Below are 16,538 nucleotides of genomic sequence, written 5' to 3' on the forward strand. Positions count from 1 at the left end.
ATGTGTTCTTGATTTAAGTTTGGAAAAATAATAGCTATCCAGAAATTTGCCCACTTCCTTTGATTTTCAAATTTTGTGTAGTACAGGTTTTCAAAGTATTGCCTGAAAGTTTCTCAGTGTCTGTTGTTATGTCCCACTTTTCATTTCTGATTTTGTTGAATAGCAGGATCTCTCTCTGCCTTTTAATTAGTTTGGATAAAGTTTTGTCTATCTTGTTGATTTTCTTGAAAAACCATCTCTACGTTACATTGGTTTTTTTATTTTTTATTATTTTTTATTTTACATATCGATCTCAGTTCCCCCTTCCTCCCTCCCTCCTTCTCTCCTTCCTTCCCTCCCTCCCTGCCTCCCTCCCACCCTTAACCTAGAGACAGGAGAGAAGGCTTAGTCCCTACTCCAAATGACTTGACAGATTTAGATGACCCCTCCTGGAAGGCATCACCATATATGTGGAATGCGGGGCAGGGGGCAGGATGGGAGGAAAGGGTGGGCATGAAATGGATAGCTATCATTTACCAAAATTAAATCAAGAACACATAAACAACTTAAATAGACCTATGGCCCTTAATGAAATAGAAGCATTCATCAAAATATTCCCAAGCCAAAAAAAAAAAAAAAAAAAAAAAAAAAAAGCCCATTACCAATTTGAGAAACAGTGGAAAGGCTACTATAAATGCCCTTCCTTGATAATGAGATTGACGACTAACTTATCCACCATCATAGAGCCCTCATCTAGTAGCTGATGGAAACAGAAGTAAACACCTACAACATAACACTAAGCAGAACTGGAATCCAGATGCAGAGAGGGAGGCAACAGCTAAACAAGGACAGCTAAAGGGTCCCCAGACTGATAGCTGGGAATCCAGCATGGGACTGACTCAGACCCCCTGACCCTGAACATGGGTCTCAGCTAGAAGGCCTAGGCAGTCTAAGGGACCTCAGACAGAGGAACTAAGATATATCCCTGGTATACAAAAAGGACTTTTCTTTTATTATGTCTCTCTCTCTCCTTTCTTCTATTCCTCCCTGTCTCAATGTTAGTCTCACATGATTTCCTCTCCTCCCCTTCTCTTTCTCCATGTTCCCTCACCACTCACTGTCCCACCCCCACTCCCAATATGCTCAGGAGATCTTGTCCCTTTCTGCTTCTGTGAGGGACTCTTTATGAATCTCTTATAATCCTCCTTGTATCCTAGTTTCTGTGGCAGTGTGAATTATAGTCTGTTGATCATTTGCTTTATGTTTAAAATCCACATATGGGTAAGAACATATCATGTTCCTCTTTTTGTGACTTGGTTACCTCATTCAGGATGGTTTCTTCAGGTTCCCTCCACTTGCCTGCGGAATTCAAGATTCCATTGTTTTTTCTGCAGAGTAGTATTACATTATGTAAATGTTCCACGTCTTCTTTATCCATTCTTCAGTTGAGGGGCATCTAGGTTGCTTCCAGGTTCTTGCTATTACAAATAATGCTGCTATGAACATAGTTGAACACATGTCTTTGTTGCATGGATGTGGATCATTTGCATAAGAGGGGGATTGCTGGGGCCTGTGGTAGACTCATTCCCATTTTCCTGAGGAACCGCCATACTGATCTCCAAAATGGCTGTACAAGTTTGCATCCCATCAGCAGTGGAGGAATGCTCCCTTTCTCCACATCCTTTCCAGCATAAGTTGTCATTGGTGTTTCTAATTTTACCCATTCTGGCAGGAGTAAGATGGTATCTCAAAGTTGTTTTGATTTGCATTTCCCTGATAGCTAAGGATGTTGTGCACTCTTTTTGATTTCCTCTATTGAGAATTCTCTCTTCAGTTCTGTACCCCATTTTTAATAGGCTTATTTGGTGTTTTGTTGACTAGTTTCTTGAATTTTTTGTATATTTTAGAGATCAGCCCTTTGTCAGATGTAGGATTGGTGAAGAATTTTTACCAGTCTGTGGGCTGCAGTTCGGTCTTGTTAACTGTGCCCTTTGCATTACAGATTTATTTGCTTGGTCTTTTCCTCTATTTCTTCCAATTGTTTGTTTTTTCTTCTATTTCTTTAAGAGATTTTTCTAATATTGTCTTTTAGGGCTTGTATAATTTTTATGAAGTTATGTTTTAAGTCATTCTCTTCTGCTTTGATTGCTTTGTCTTTAGGTCTAGTAGGCGTAGAGTCCTTAGATTTTGGTGGTGTCATGCTTGCCTTTCTATTGTTGGGTGTTTTCTTATATTGCTGTCTTCCCATCACTTCTTCCAGTGGGTGCAGGTGGAGTCTCTCTCTTCCTTCTCTATTCCCCTAGAGGGCTTAGGTGGGTCAGAAGTTTGATGTCTTAGTTCTGGGTGGTCCCAGCTCTCTAGGAGGTCTCTCCTCAAGCAGGGCCCTTTGATGGGGGTCAAGGTGAGACAAGAAAGCCACAACAGTGTGATCCTCAGGTAGAGGCCTGGCATGGGGTCCTCCAGAACTTTTTTAGGGCTGGATTCGTGTATATATGTTGTGAAAATCTGGCTTTGTCATTAAACGTCTTGTTTTCTCCATCTATAATGATTGAGGGTTTTTCTGGATATAGTATCCTGGGCTGGCATTTTTTGGTTCATAGTATTTGTAGAACATCTATCTAGGACCTTTTGGCCTTGAGAATTTACATGGAGAAGTCTGGTGTAATTTTGATAGCTCTGCCTTTATATGTTACCTGGCCTTTTTCCTTCACTGCCCTTAATATTCTTTCTTCATTCTGCATGTTAGGTGTCTTGATTATTATGTGGTGAGGGGACCCTCTTTTTTTTAATCTAGTCTATTTGGTGTTGGGTATGCTTCTTGTACTTTCATGGGCATGTCCTTCTTTAGATTGGGAAAGTTTGTTTCAATGATTTTGTTGAATATGTTTTCTAACCTTTGAGCTGAGCTTCTTTACCTTCTTCTACGCCTATTATTCTTAGGTTTGGCCTTTTCATGGTGTCTCTCATTTCCTGGATGTGTTGTGTTAAGGATTTGTTGGATTTAAGATTTTCTTTGGTAGATGAATCTATTTCCTCTAGTTTATCTTCAGAACCTGAGATTCTTTCTTTGATCTCTTGTATTTTGTTGGTTATGCTTGTATCTGTAACTCCTTATCATTTGCTCAGTTTTTCTATTCCCATCATTCTCTTAGTTTGTGTTTTCTTTATTATTTTCTATTTCTGTTTTTAAGTCTTGAACTGTTTCCTTCATGTATTTGTCTTTTCTTGGCTTCCCTTACTTTTTTTTTTAAAAAAAGATATTTGTTAATTTCTTGCATTTATTCGCTTGTTTTTTTTTCCCTCTATTTCTTCCAATTTTTTGTTTGATTTTTCTTCCAATGTTTTTATTTTTATTTTTTTCAAGTGTGACAGTAATGATATCAAATGTATTTAATGAAAATTCTCATTAGATGTATTTAAGTGTTTCAAATAATTCACATAAATCATTGTAAATTTAAATTTTCCCCACAGCACTATCGATTAAAGTATATTTTAAATTTAAAATTGAGCCTTCATCACCCCTTTACTCATTTACATCTCTCAAGTAGTTTTCTGAGTTCTGCTTAGAATATATTCAAAATATTTAGCCACTAAGTACCGAATGTCAAGTATACAGAGGCAAGGCTCTGATCTCAGGCTTCCTGCTCTGTTACCACCTCAGCTGTCTAAATCTGGTGACAGCTAGGACATTAAGAAGGACCATGACAAAGTGAGGTGTTCACCCACTTAAAGAAAATTATTTCCCTTTTAACTGTCCAGTATTTTTACAGTAATAGTAAAATACTCAAGAAAGATTACTTTTTCCAGACTGTCCAAGATTCACCTGTGTTATCAAACAACTAATCGATCTTTGGAACATAGAACCTGTTCATTTCATATCATCTAAAGTGGCTTAGAACTTCTTCTTCTTTTTTTTTCTTTCTTTAAGATATAATGCTATTGGCCAACTACTAGTTTCTTATCGGCTAGCTCTGTCTTAATTATTAACTCATTTCTATTAATCTAAGCACTTCCATGTTTTTCTTATCTTACCAGAGAGAGGGCCCGGACCTCTGTTCTCTCCTGTCTCTCCATGTTGACTCCTCCTTTTTTTTTTTTTTTTTAAAGAGATTTGTTAATTTCTTGCATTTTTTGGCTTGATTTTTCCCTCTATTTCTACCAATTTTTTAAAAGGATTTTCTCATATTGTCTTTGAGGCCCTCTAACAATTTTATGAAGTTAATTTTTAAGTTGTTCTCTTCTGCTTCCTCTGCTTTGGTGTGTTCAGTTCTCGTAGTTGTAGAGTCTGTAGATTCTGGTGGTACCATACTGGTCTTTCTTTTGTTGGGTGTTTTTTTGTTTTGCCATGTTCCCATCACTTCTTCCAGTGGGTGCAGGTGGAGTCTCTCTCTCTCTCTCTCTCTCTCTCTCTCTCTCTCTCTCTGCTTTCCCAGTGGGTGTTGGTGGGTCAGGAGTTCAGAGTCTTCAACTCTGGATGATCCAAGCTCTCCTGGAGGTCTGCCCTCTTGCAGAGGGCTGGTGATGGGGTTCAAAGGTCAGGTGGGTGTGGTCTCAGTGTTCTCAAAGCAGACCCAGGAAGTTCCATGGAGGTGGGGGGGGGTTGTTGGACCTTCACCCTGGCCCAATGCTCACCAGGAGCTGCGGGCTGGCCAGCGGGATCTACCTCTTAACTTTGTAACCACAAGTAGCCAGCAGCTTACATAAGTGTTATGAGAGCAGGATATGTTTGACCAGATATTTAGTTAAGCCTGCAACTATTCTGAGTTCTGTGTTTAGAATAAGGTTATGTTGGGAGTAGGATAGTGTATTTGGGGAAGTATAAAGGAGGGGAACAATAGAAGCTTTTGTAAGGATCATGATATTGTCTTTAAAATATGTTATATTTCTTAAAGTCAAAAATAGGAGCCATTATTAAAGCTGTTCATGAAACCCTGGCAAGAAACTCTAAGTATAAGTAAAGATGGCCAAGCTATTTTGGGCCACTTTAGTGTAATCCACCTGGTGGTCAAATTTTTCCTTCCCCATCTCAGGACCTAAAAGTGGGTTGAGGCCAGACCCCCGCACATCCCTTATGGGACTTGAAGGATAATCTGATTAGAACAGGAATACAAACTGAAATTTTTTATCAAGGCATGCAAAAACACACATGACTGTGAATTATTATTTATCCATTTTACATGGTAGGAATTTATCTGGTTTACACTGAAGCCACGTTAATATTTTAGGTTTAGAGTCATGTGAGTGCAAGGAATATCAAGAGTGGTATAGAGAACACAGAAAAGCAGTTATATTTGTGCATTGACTTCACAGACTGCCAGTTTATGTCCCTGGGCAATGAGAAATCACAAGCCATGAGAAGGGGGAAGGACAAAGTGTCCAAGGAGGGAAAGTGGTAAATGTAGGTTTTGGTGTGATTTCAGAAAGGAATACAGCATGATCCAGGCATCTGATCTTTAGATGGGAATGAAGCAGAGCTGGAAAGGTGGAGGAATGGAAGTAAAACCTTTGTTCATTGGGGTTGTATTGATGTCCTTCGGGTGAACCAGAGATTTCAGCTTGAACTTCTGTAAAATGGTGGTCAGGAATAGAAACAGCTCCAATTGAGCCAGGCCCTCTCCTACACATACCCGTTTTCCTGTGGGGAAAAAGAGACAAAGAAGGTAACCATGACTTGTACATAAGTGAGTGTGAGAGGCCTTGTGTTTGTAACCCAAACAACAGAGCTAAGAGGAACTGCTGAGTTACTGGATGGTAGTTAAATGTATGGGTGAGTGAGGGGATAATTAGTTAAGCAAATAGACAACAGTGGATAACATCTGAGTTACATAAGATCTTACGAAATGAATAAAACAAAAATCCTTATCAGCTTGATTGCTCACATCTGTCATCAGAACATCTGTGAGACGGAAGAATGAGGATTATGAGTTTGTTATCAAAATATTTAGTGTATGATCATCCATGTCAACAGATTCTGCACACATACTACATGTGAGAATTCAACAAAAATGAATTCACATGAGACCCAAACTTAAGGAACATAATGGAAGGGCTTCTAAGAGTCAGGTTCATAGCATTAAGTGTTTACATAAATAAATCAGAGTGATCTCATACTAGGATGCTAACAGCACACCTGAAAGTTCCATAACACAAAAAATTCAACCCAAAAGGAGTAGATGGCAAAAAAGATTAAAAATCAGGTATGAAATCCATAAGATAGAAACAAAAAATACAAAAAATTTCTATGAAACTAATAAATAGTTCTTTGAGAAAACCAGTAAGATTGACAAATCCTTATCCAAATAAATAAAAAACAAACCAGAGAAGGAATATCCAAATTGACAAAATTAGAAATGAAAGGAGGACATAATGACAGATACTGAAAAAATCCAGAGAATTACAAGGGCATAATTTAAAAACCTGAGGTACACCAAACTGGAGAAAAAAGCAACATTTTAATAGGTACCACTTACCAAAGTTAAATTAAGAACAGATAAGCAATTTAAACACACACACACACACACACACACACACACACACACACGCACACGCACACGCACACGCACACGCACACACACACACACACACACACACACACACCCCACCTCGTGAAATGAAAGCAGTCATTAAAAGTCTCCCAACCAAAAAAGGTCAAGTCCTGATGATTTAGTGCAGAATTCTATCAGACTTTTATAGAAGAGTTAACACCAATACACCGCATAATATTTCACAAAACAGAAATTAGAAGGAACATTGCCCAATTCATTTTATGAAGCCACAGTTAGACCAAAACCACATAAAGACTCAACAAAGAAAAAGAATTATAGTTCAGTCTCCCTTATGAACATAGATCCAAAAGCAATCAATCAAATACTTGCAAACAGAATCCAAGACCACATAAAGATCATCCATCATGATCAAGTAGGCTTTGCAAGTGTTGCAGCTCCAGGGGGAAAGGTATCTTGACTTGTTGGGAATTCAAGCTATACCTACAATTGTGAAGGGAGATATTATGGGCACATATATCTCAGGAGGGAATCATATCCTGACTTGTCAGGAAGACAGGCTATACCTACAGCTATGAAGGAGAAAGGTATCCTACTTCTCAGGAAGTCAAGCTATACTTGAAGCTATGTTCTGGTGGAGGATTGTCTCCCTGCAGGTGAATATTTGGGTTCCAGGCCCTGCTCTCTAGGCCCTAGCACCTAATGGTTCATCTTGAGCCCTACTCCCAACCAATGAAGCCCCAGAGACTTGGAAAGAATCTCTCTATAGTCCAAACCACCCCCACCATAACAGTAACTGTGGTGATAAAGGTTGCCTGGAGATGAGAATGCAAAGCTAGCTACAGCCATAGAGGCCAGACAGTGGTGGTACACACCTTTAATCCCAGCAGTCATACTAGTTAGCCATGAAAGTTGGGCAGTGGTGGTGCAAGCCTTTAATACCAGCACTAGAGAGATATATAAGACAGGAGCAGGGTCTCGGACCTAACATTTGGTCTTGAGTCAACTAGTCTCCAGCCATGTTGAGGCAATTAGTCTCCAGTCAGGTTGAGGACTGGATCACCCAAGCCTTGGTAGAGTTAACAGCTTCCTGGTGGCTTGACTGTTTTACTTTTCTGGTCTTCAGCTTGAACCCCAATATCTGTCTCTGGGTTTTTATTATACATGTTACAAGTGACCACCAGAGCTGAGGGTCTGTCTGCATAAGGAGGAGGTGAGGAGGTAAGTATCCCAGATGAAAGGCACTACTCTCTAGGTCATAGCCATCAGTGTCTCAATCCAGGCCCCACCCCAACAATCCCCCACCACATCAGCAACCACCAGAGCCAAGACCCTGTCTGCACCTGGAGGAGCAATCACCAGAGCCACAGGCCATACCTGCACCAATTAGAGGAAGAGATGGGTAGACAACAGTGTAAGAAAACACTCCACAACATAAAGAGCAACACAACACCACCAGAAGCCAGAGGTTATACAATAGCAAGACCTGAATATCCCAATGCAGATTAAGCAGTAGAAAACAACTTAAAATAACTTTATGAAGATGATAGAGGACCTAAAAGAGGAAATTAAAAATTCCCTTAAAGAAGTAGAGGAAAGTTTTCTTCTATGATTTTGTTGAATATATTTCCTGCACCTTTGAGTTGGGTTTCTTCACCTTCTTTTATACCTATTATTCTTAGGTTTGGCCTTTTCACGGTGTCATATTTCCTGCATATTTTGTGTTAGGGATTTTTTGGTTTTGACCTAAGATTTTCTTTGGTCAATGAATCTACTTCTCCTAGTGTATCTTCAACACTTCTTCCATCTCTTGTATTCTGTTGGTTATGCTTGCATCTGCAGTTCGTGATCATTTACCCAGCTTTTCTATTTCCAGCATTTCCCCAGATTGTGTTTTTTAACTGAAGAATGGATGGAGAAAATGTGGTACATTTACACAATGAGTACTACTCAGAGGAAAAAAAAAACAATGAAATCTTCAAATTCAAAGGCAAATGGATGGAACTAGAAGAAACCATCCTGAGTGAGGTAACCCAGTCACAAAAGACAAACATGGTACACACTCACTCATATATGGATTTTAGACATAAAGCAAAGGATCACCAGCCTACAATCCATACTGCCAGAAAATCTAGGAAACGAGAGACATACATGATCCCCCTGAGAAGGGAAAAGGGACAAGATCTCCTGAGCAAATTGGGAGCTTGGGGGGATGGGAGAGGGAGTTAGGAGAAAGAGAAGGGGAGAAGAGGAGGGAGAGGAGGATGTGGGGGGGAAGTTTGAGTCAGGGGAAGAATAGACGACAGCAAGAAAAGAGATACCACAATAGAGGGAGCCATTATAGGTTTAAAGAGAAATCTGGCACTAGGGAAATGTCCAGAGATCTACAAGGACTCCCAACTAACAATATAAGCAGTAGTGGAGAGGCTACCTTAAATGCCCTTCCCCAATAACGAGATTGATGACTACCTTATATGCTATCCTAGAGACTTCATCTAGTAGTTGATGGAAGCAGAAGCAGACACCCACAGCTAAACACTGAACTGAACTCCTGGAATCCAGTTGCAGAGAGGGAGGAGTGATGAGAAAAGGAGTCAAGACCAGGCTGGAGAAACCCACAGAAACAGCTGACCTGACCAAATGGGAGCATATGGACTCCAGTCTGATAGCTGGGAAATCAGCATAGGACCAATCCAGATCCCCTGAATGCGGGTGTTAGTTAGGAGGACTGGGCAGTCTATAGGGCCTCTGGTAGTGGATCAGTATTTATCCCTAGTAGAGGAATGGACTTTGGGAGCCCATTCTACATAGAGGGATACTCTCTCAGCCTAGACACATGGGGGGAGGGCCTAGGCCATGCTCCAAATGATGACAGACTTTGAAGATCCCCCATGTCAGGCCTTATCCTCTCTGAGGAGCTAAAAGGGATGGGATAGAGGTTGGATGTTCAGGGGAGGAGGGAAGAGTGAGGGAACTGGGATTGACATGTAAAACAAGCTTGTTTCAAATTTAAATAAAAATATTACTGTAAAAAAAAAGAGAAATGGAGGAAAAGACTAACAAAAAATTGGAAGTAATTAACAAATTCCTTAAAGAAAGTCAAGAAAAAATAATCAAACAGGTGAAGAAAACAGTGTAAGACTTGAAAACTGAAATAGAGGTAATAAAAAAAAATCACAAGATGAGGAATGCTGGAAATGTAAAATCTGGGTAAATGATCAAAAACTACAGAAGCAAGCATAACCAACAGAAAACAGCAGGCATTGAAGAGATGAAAGAGGAAATAGATTCATTGGTGAAAATAAACATTAAACTCAATAAATTCTCAACATAAAACATTCAGGAAATCTGAAAAGCCAAATCTAAGAATATTAGGGATAGAAGAAGTGAAGAAGTGCAGCTCAAAGGCACAGAAAACATATTCAACAAAATCACTGAAGAAAGGAAGATGGACATCAAAGAAACTCCTTATAGAGTTTACTTCAAATATGGCAAAACTTGCCATTTGGGCAAGAAACTACTCTTGCCTGGACTGTTTGACTTTATGCTGTATAAACTGGACATGCAGAACCCACAGGAAAGTGACTGCTGATACATGATGGACATTGCTACAGGGTTCCTGCTTCATGAAAGAGTCTACCAGACATTCTGCAAGACACAGGGAAAGGTAACTGAAAAACTGCCAACACAGGTGGAACACTTTAAAGTTTCCTGCTTTGCTGAGGAGTCTGCCAGACACACACTATGGCCTGTAGGCTGAAGATGGAATCTTACAGAAGAACTTCAGGTGACTGGCCAGGCAGTGAACTGTCTCTGTCATTTCTAGAGTTTATATATTATCCTTCTGTGGTCTTTGATGGAGTTGAAGACAGATAGTTACAGTTATAGTTTTCTTAGTTAAGATTAAAGATAAGTTACATATAGGACTTTAGACTCACAAAGATAGAATGGAATATCTTCTATAAATTTTGCTAAATGTTAATGAACTAAATATTAACTGTGGTTCTTATTTGATAACTGTTTTGTTATATATTTTGCTATGTTAAGGTTAAAACCCTTATTTTTATTTAGACAGAAAAGAGGAGATGATGGGAGATGTCATTCTGTGAATATGTTTCTTGTATTGGTTAATAAGTAAAGCACTGTTGGCTAATAGGAAATCAAGATAGGCAGGACTAGGAGAGTAGGAGGAGATAGGAAGGAATAGAGAGGAGTTTCAATATGTAATACCAAGAGGGTAGAACTCTGGGCTCTCTCTCTGGTAAGATAAGACCATGTGGAAATTCTTAGATTGATAGAATGGGTTAATATTTAAGACAGAGCTAGCCAATAAGAAATACTAGTAACTGGCTAATAGCTTTATATCTAATACAGCATTTCTGTGTGTTATTTGGAGCTGGTGCGGCTGTGGGACCAGGCTGGTAGAAAAACATACTCTTAACAATATGGCATCGCAACATGGCTAATAAGAGCCTCCACATAAAACTTAACAACAGCTTAAGAAAGGGGTTTAGAAACGCTTTGACTCCAAAATTTAAGTTGAAGGACAAGTTACTGGGGAAAAGTATTTCTATTTTTGTTTCCACAGAAAATGAAAAGATGTGGATTCCTTCCAGACTAATGTGGTTTGATCACACCAGACCGCCTGAAACAGAGTACAAGCTGATCCTACATTCCAAACAACTGGACAAAACAGCCCTACAGACTACAGCTAGGATATCTGAATCTTCTTCGAATCCCCCAAGACAGCGCCCCTTACCAGCAGGAAGTAGTTTGGAGAGAACGACGCCCAAATTCCCAAATATTGTGTATAAATGTTTGTTTTCATTTAATTGGACTTTGTTATATAAAATTAAATAAAAATAAATAAATAAACAAATAAATAAATAAATAAATAAAAGGGGTTTAGAAACAAAAGAACAGAGACAAGCAAGGCTTCTTGGTAGCAGCAATTTTTTCAGTTGGACTCTGTTTTGCTTGAGACAAGCAGAGACTTGCGCGGCTCCTTTAAGGGAAGTTTCCTGACTCAGCATAAGGGGCAAAAAACCACAGGGCTTTTAAGAAACGCTACTAACAATTAATTGGTGTGTACGAGAGTTGGCAATGGCGTGACCACATCTCCAAGCCGGCAGCATGCTGCTGGATGGTAGCGTAGACCAAGTCAGTGAACACAGCTCTCAGTTCTGGCGGTAAAAGTACCCGATGCCATCTTGGATAGACCGTGGCTAATACATCTATGGGTTTCATTGGTCCAATGTTGTTGTTTACCAGATAAAAGACTTATGGCCAGAAAAAGATAAAGATTTACAGTAAAGACAGATTCAGATTTAAAAAAAAAAAACCTACTAAATGTTTACAGTGTGTTTTAAAATATATGTAGGAGAGAAAAAGAAACAGGATAAAATGGTTTAAAAAAATAATAAAGAAAAAGAGAAGAGCTGAGTGTGGTGGCACATGCCTTTAATCCCAGCACTCGGGAGGCAAGCAGATCTCTGTGATTTCAAAGTAAACCTGGTGTACAGAGTTAATTCCAAGACAGATAAAAGTTACACAGAGAAACCCTGTCTCAAAAAAAAAAAAAAATGAAAAAAAAGTTGAAAAAATAGAATAATAAAAAGCCATGTAAAGATGGAAAGCACAAAAAGAGTTTGGATACTGTATTGTCTTTAAATTGTTTGACTGCTGAGGAAATAACAACAACTGTTAAAAGAAGTACTGCTGGATTAATTTAGTTTATATATTTTAAAAATGCTTTGACTTCAAAATTCAAGTTCAAGGACAGGTTACTGGATAACAGGATTTCTATTTTTGTTTCCACAGAAAATAATAAAAAGTTGTGTGATGGGAGATGCCATTATGTATATATGTTTCTCATACTGGTTAATAATAAAGCACTGTTGGCCAATAGGAAAGGAGGATAGGAGGGACTAGGAGACAAGGAGGAAAGAGGAAGTAGTAAGGAGGAGCCAAGATGGAGAGTCTGAAGAAAGCAGTATTCCGCCGGCTCCCCGGTAAGAGAAATACATAGATCAACAGAAATGGGTTAATAATTAAGGCAGAGCTAGCCGATAAGAAACAAGTAACAGGGCCAACAGCATTGTATCAAACACAATTTGGGGTTATTTGGGGCTGGCGCGGCGGCAGGACAAGACCAGGCGGCGGGATGAAAAAACAGTACTCGTTACAGTTGTGGGTTCCTTTTAGACTAACATGGCTTGATCAAGCAGAATCCCTGTTACATAAGAATAAATCTGGCAGCTAGGTGACAGATCCCCTAAGAGAGAGAGAGAATAAAAGCCAATTACATACTATGGAAACCAGTGTGGCAGTTCCCCAGAAAGACAAGAATTGACCTCCTTCAAGATCCAGCTACATATACCACTTGTGATGAATAGTTTTATGTCAACTTGACATTTGCTAAAATCATATGAGAAGAGAGAATCTTGTTTTAAAAAATGCTCCTATAAGATCTGGCTATAGGCAAGTCTGTGGGACATTCTTAATTAGTTGTTGATAGCAGAGGGCCCAGACCAGTATGGTTGGTGTTACCTATGAGGTGGAAGCTCTGGCTTCTGCACTAAAGCAGGCTGAGCAATGTTGAGAAAGAAAGTCAATACCTAATACCCCTCCTGGGCCTATAATGCAGAACTATGCCAAATAAACCTCTTTATCTACAACTTCCTTTTGGACATGATGTTTCATCACATCATTAGTAATCCTAAGACACCACTCCTGAACATACACCCAAAAGGCCCTATACCTTACCACAAAGATACTTACTCAAATATGTTTTTGCTGCTCTATTCACAATAGCCAAGAATTGAAAAAAACAAACAAAAAACCCTAGATGTCTCTTGACAAGAGAATTTATAAGGAAAAATGTGCTACAATTACACAGTGGGGTGTTACTCAGATGTTAATAACAAAACAACATCAAGAAATTTGCGAATGGATGGAATTAGAACAAATAATTCTGAGTATGATAACTCAGACCCAGAAAGATAAATATGGTCTCTATTCATTCTAAGTATATATTACCCAGTAAGTAAATGATAACCAAGGCAAGGTATAATACATACACCAAGAGAGATTAGATCTAGAGAAAAATACTAGTGGGGTGCCCATTGATCTTCCTGGGAGGGAAAATATAATAGATTTTTATGGGTGTACTGGAAACAGGGAGACTCAAACAGAAGGATCAGATGGGAAAGGGGAAGGATCACAAAGATTGCTAGAATCACGGAGCATTTGTGGGGCAATATACAAATCCAGTCAGTGGAAACTTCCTAAAACATATAACATGAAGGTCGCAGTACCAGGACTGGGCTACGTCAAATTGAGTTGTTGGCTGAAGAAGTCCGATGAAGAGCTCCAAACAACCCAGGCTGTTGCCAAGACAATAGGCTTCACTCCACAGACTAATGCCAAGGCCCAACCAATGAAGACAACACCCACACAACTCATTGAACACAGATAGGTCGATACCTATATATAACCTTCACCTCTCTGTTCTATTGTCTTTGGTACAAGAATATACTCTACAGGCTAGCAAGGGAGAAATGTATACACCAGCTTACCCACAAAGCTTTTAATCTACAATGCTGTCCTCCCTGAAAAAATATGCCAGGGTAATGATGACACAAATCTTAGGAGTAACTAACCAATATCCGATTTGACTTAAGACCCACTCTACAAGATAAAACATATATCTGACACTGTTTGGGTGACCAAGAACCAGGAACAAGATAGCCCAAGTACTTTAAATCAAGTACTACTCATCTTTAAAAATGATTCCTAATGATATTCTACTATACTCATAGATCAGTGCCTTATTCAGCAATCATCATAGAAGCTTCCTATATCAGCAGAGAGAAAAAAACACAGAGAACCATAACTAGACAATAGAGAGAGAGAGAGAGAGGAACACTAAGCTCTAAGTGGGATATCTCCATACAATCCTTCACCTCAGAGTTCAAAATTTGATCTTAATACAGCAGTCTCATCATCAAGGAAGTTATACCCCTGATATTAAAAGAAATTGTATCCATGGGAGTCATTGTATAAGTTCATAGAGATCCTCATGTCATTGGATCCATGGAAATGAATGTCTCTCACCTAATGAAAATGGCATGAAGTAGTCACTTTTCTTAAAGTTTCCATTCTCATCTAGGAAGTGGCCAGGGTCAAACACCTCTGGGTTGGGAAATTCCTTGCTGTCATGCAGCACTGATGTCAGTGATGTTATAACTGTTGTTCCCTATAACAACAGAGAATGATATAAGGAAATCATGAACCTAAATAAATAAGGAAAACAGTCTACTTCACCTTCCAATCCATAGACAGTTAAGTGGAAAGAACAGCAGGAACATTTCAGCATGTAAGGAGCAGGGAGTAGTCTGAGACCCATTCACAGTGATGTAGCTAACACATTTTCAATGATATTTGAAGTCAGAACGTGGAGGTTTGGTGTTAATGCTTCCAAGTCTGCTCTACTTTTCCTCAGGTTTGGACATGCGTGTCTTACCACCTGCTGCTGTAATTCATCACAAGTTTTTCACAGGTCACATGGACTATGATTGCAAATGAAGTGCAGTATTATATGTCAGTAAAACAGGAAATGACTCATGAAAGTATACAAACAAGGTCTAAAGACTCTAATATGGTGGTTTTCTCTCATTTACATGTGATTCACAACAGATGTAGATATTATGTATTGTGTAAAAAGGGGCCTACTCTCAGATATAGAATTTATGTCTATAAACATATACACATACACTCACATGCACACACACACACAACAAAAGCAAAAGGGAGACTATTTGTGGAGTGGTGGGTACTAATGAAATGGGACAGAAAGGGGGAGAGCTATTAAGTATGTTATAATGGTCATGTTCTTCCTGTAACAGCTAAATAAAAATTGGTTCTGGATATGTGTGTAAATAGTTTATGCTGGTGATTCCATGATTTCTTTAATTAATACAGTGACTCCAAATCATTCACAATTTTCTCTCCTTCTAAATTGTTATTGATTTTTGTTGATTTCATATCATGCAGTCTGATCTTCCTTTTCTCTCTGTCCCCTTACATATGTCCTCTGCCCTTTCAACATCCCCCCAAATCAAAACCAAATTTAAAATAAAAAGCAAAACAAAAGAAGAAGAATCTTGTTGTGGAAGTTGTAGTGTGGCCCAGTGAGTCACACATTTTCCTCTTTAGTCCATTTCATTCATCTTTCTTTGCAAGTGTTCATTGCCATGAGTCATTGATTGTGCTTGAGGACTGGTTTCTGCTACGCCGCTGATTATGGACTCTCTTTGGGGCTACTCTTGGCTGCTTCTTACTACAGTGGCAGAGTTCAGAAGTGGTGACACAATCTTCATGGACTAGAAACTGTGAAGTATTTGTCCACCAAGCCAAGTGCAAAGATCTGACTCTTATCTTAGCCAATTATCTGTACCGAAATCAGAGGTCTCATCTGGGAAAGAAGGTCTAGCAAGATTTCTAAGAGAGTAAAATCAGTCGCAGAGTCATCATTATTTCTGTGCCTGGAAGTTCCCGCAAGGGAAGAAATACTATTCTAGTTCTCAAGATCCAAAGTAAACAGTTACATCATGAGCCACCAACCACGAGATACAGGATTATGAGCTTTAAGTAGTTGCGGTTCTTTCCGCAAGCAAGACTGTAATCACAGTGAGGGAGTCTGGGACATATGTCATTCCTGTCTCATACTTCATTCTATTTACCATTTAGTTATAAGGACTTAAATTAAGCATTGTTATACTATTCATAGACCTGAGCAATGAGAATGACAAATCACATCTCACGAGGGTCTTTTGGCACATCTTAATCTAATTAAAACATTTTTCAAATTTTCTAAAGACATCAGACTTGACAGGGAATAATTGAAATTACACTAGTAAGAAATAAAATGAGTATGCACATTAGTTGGACCTTTTAATTCAGTCATCTGTTCTCTTGGAAATTTTCATGAATCCATACCCTGATTCACTGATTTCGGTTTCTGCACTCTTCTAGTCTCTGAATGCTCTCACATTC

The 16,538-nt window shown here is 39.0% G+C and overlaps 1 protein-coding gene across 1 annotated transcript in view; it reads right to left on the minus strand.

The window, feature by feature from the left end:
• Window positions 1-5,366: 5,366 nt before the first annotated feature.
• The window catches only part of LOC127233442 (cytochrome P450 2C29), a 30,728-nt gene continuing 19,556 nt past the window's right edge, over window positions 5,367-16,538 (minus strand). The window contains exons 8-9 of the mRNA XM_051199924.1: window positions 14,598-14,739; window positions 5,367-5,614 (exon numbers count right to left, since the gene is read on the minus strand). Of these exons, the coding sequence (XP_051055881.1) occupies window positions 5,433-5,614; window positions 14,598-14,739 (324 nt within the window). The 3' untranslated portion in view covers window positions 5,367-5,432. The remainder of the gene's footprint in view (window positions 5,615-14,597; window positions 14,740-16,538) is intronic.

Source organism: Phodopus roborovskii, unplaced genomic scaffold, assembly GCF_943737965.1.
Source record: "Phodopus roborovskii unplaced genomic scaffold, PHOROB, whole genome shotgun sequence".
Taxonomy (NCBI): Eukaryota; Metazoa; Chordata; class Mammalia; order Rodentia; family Cricetidae; genus Phodopus; species Phodopus roborovskii.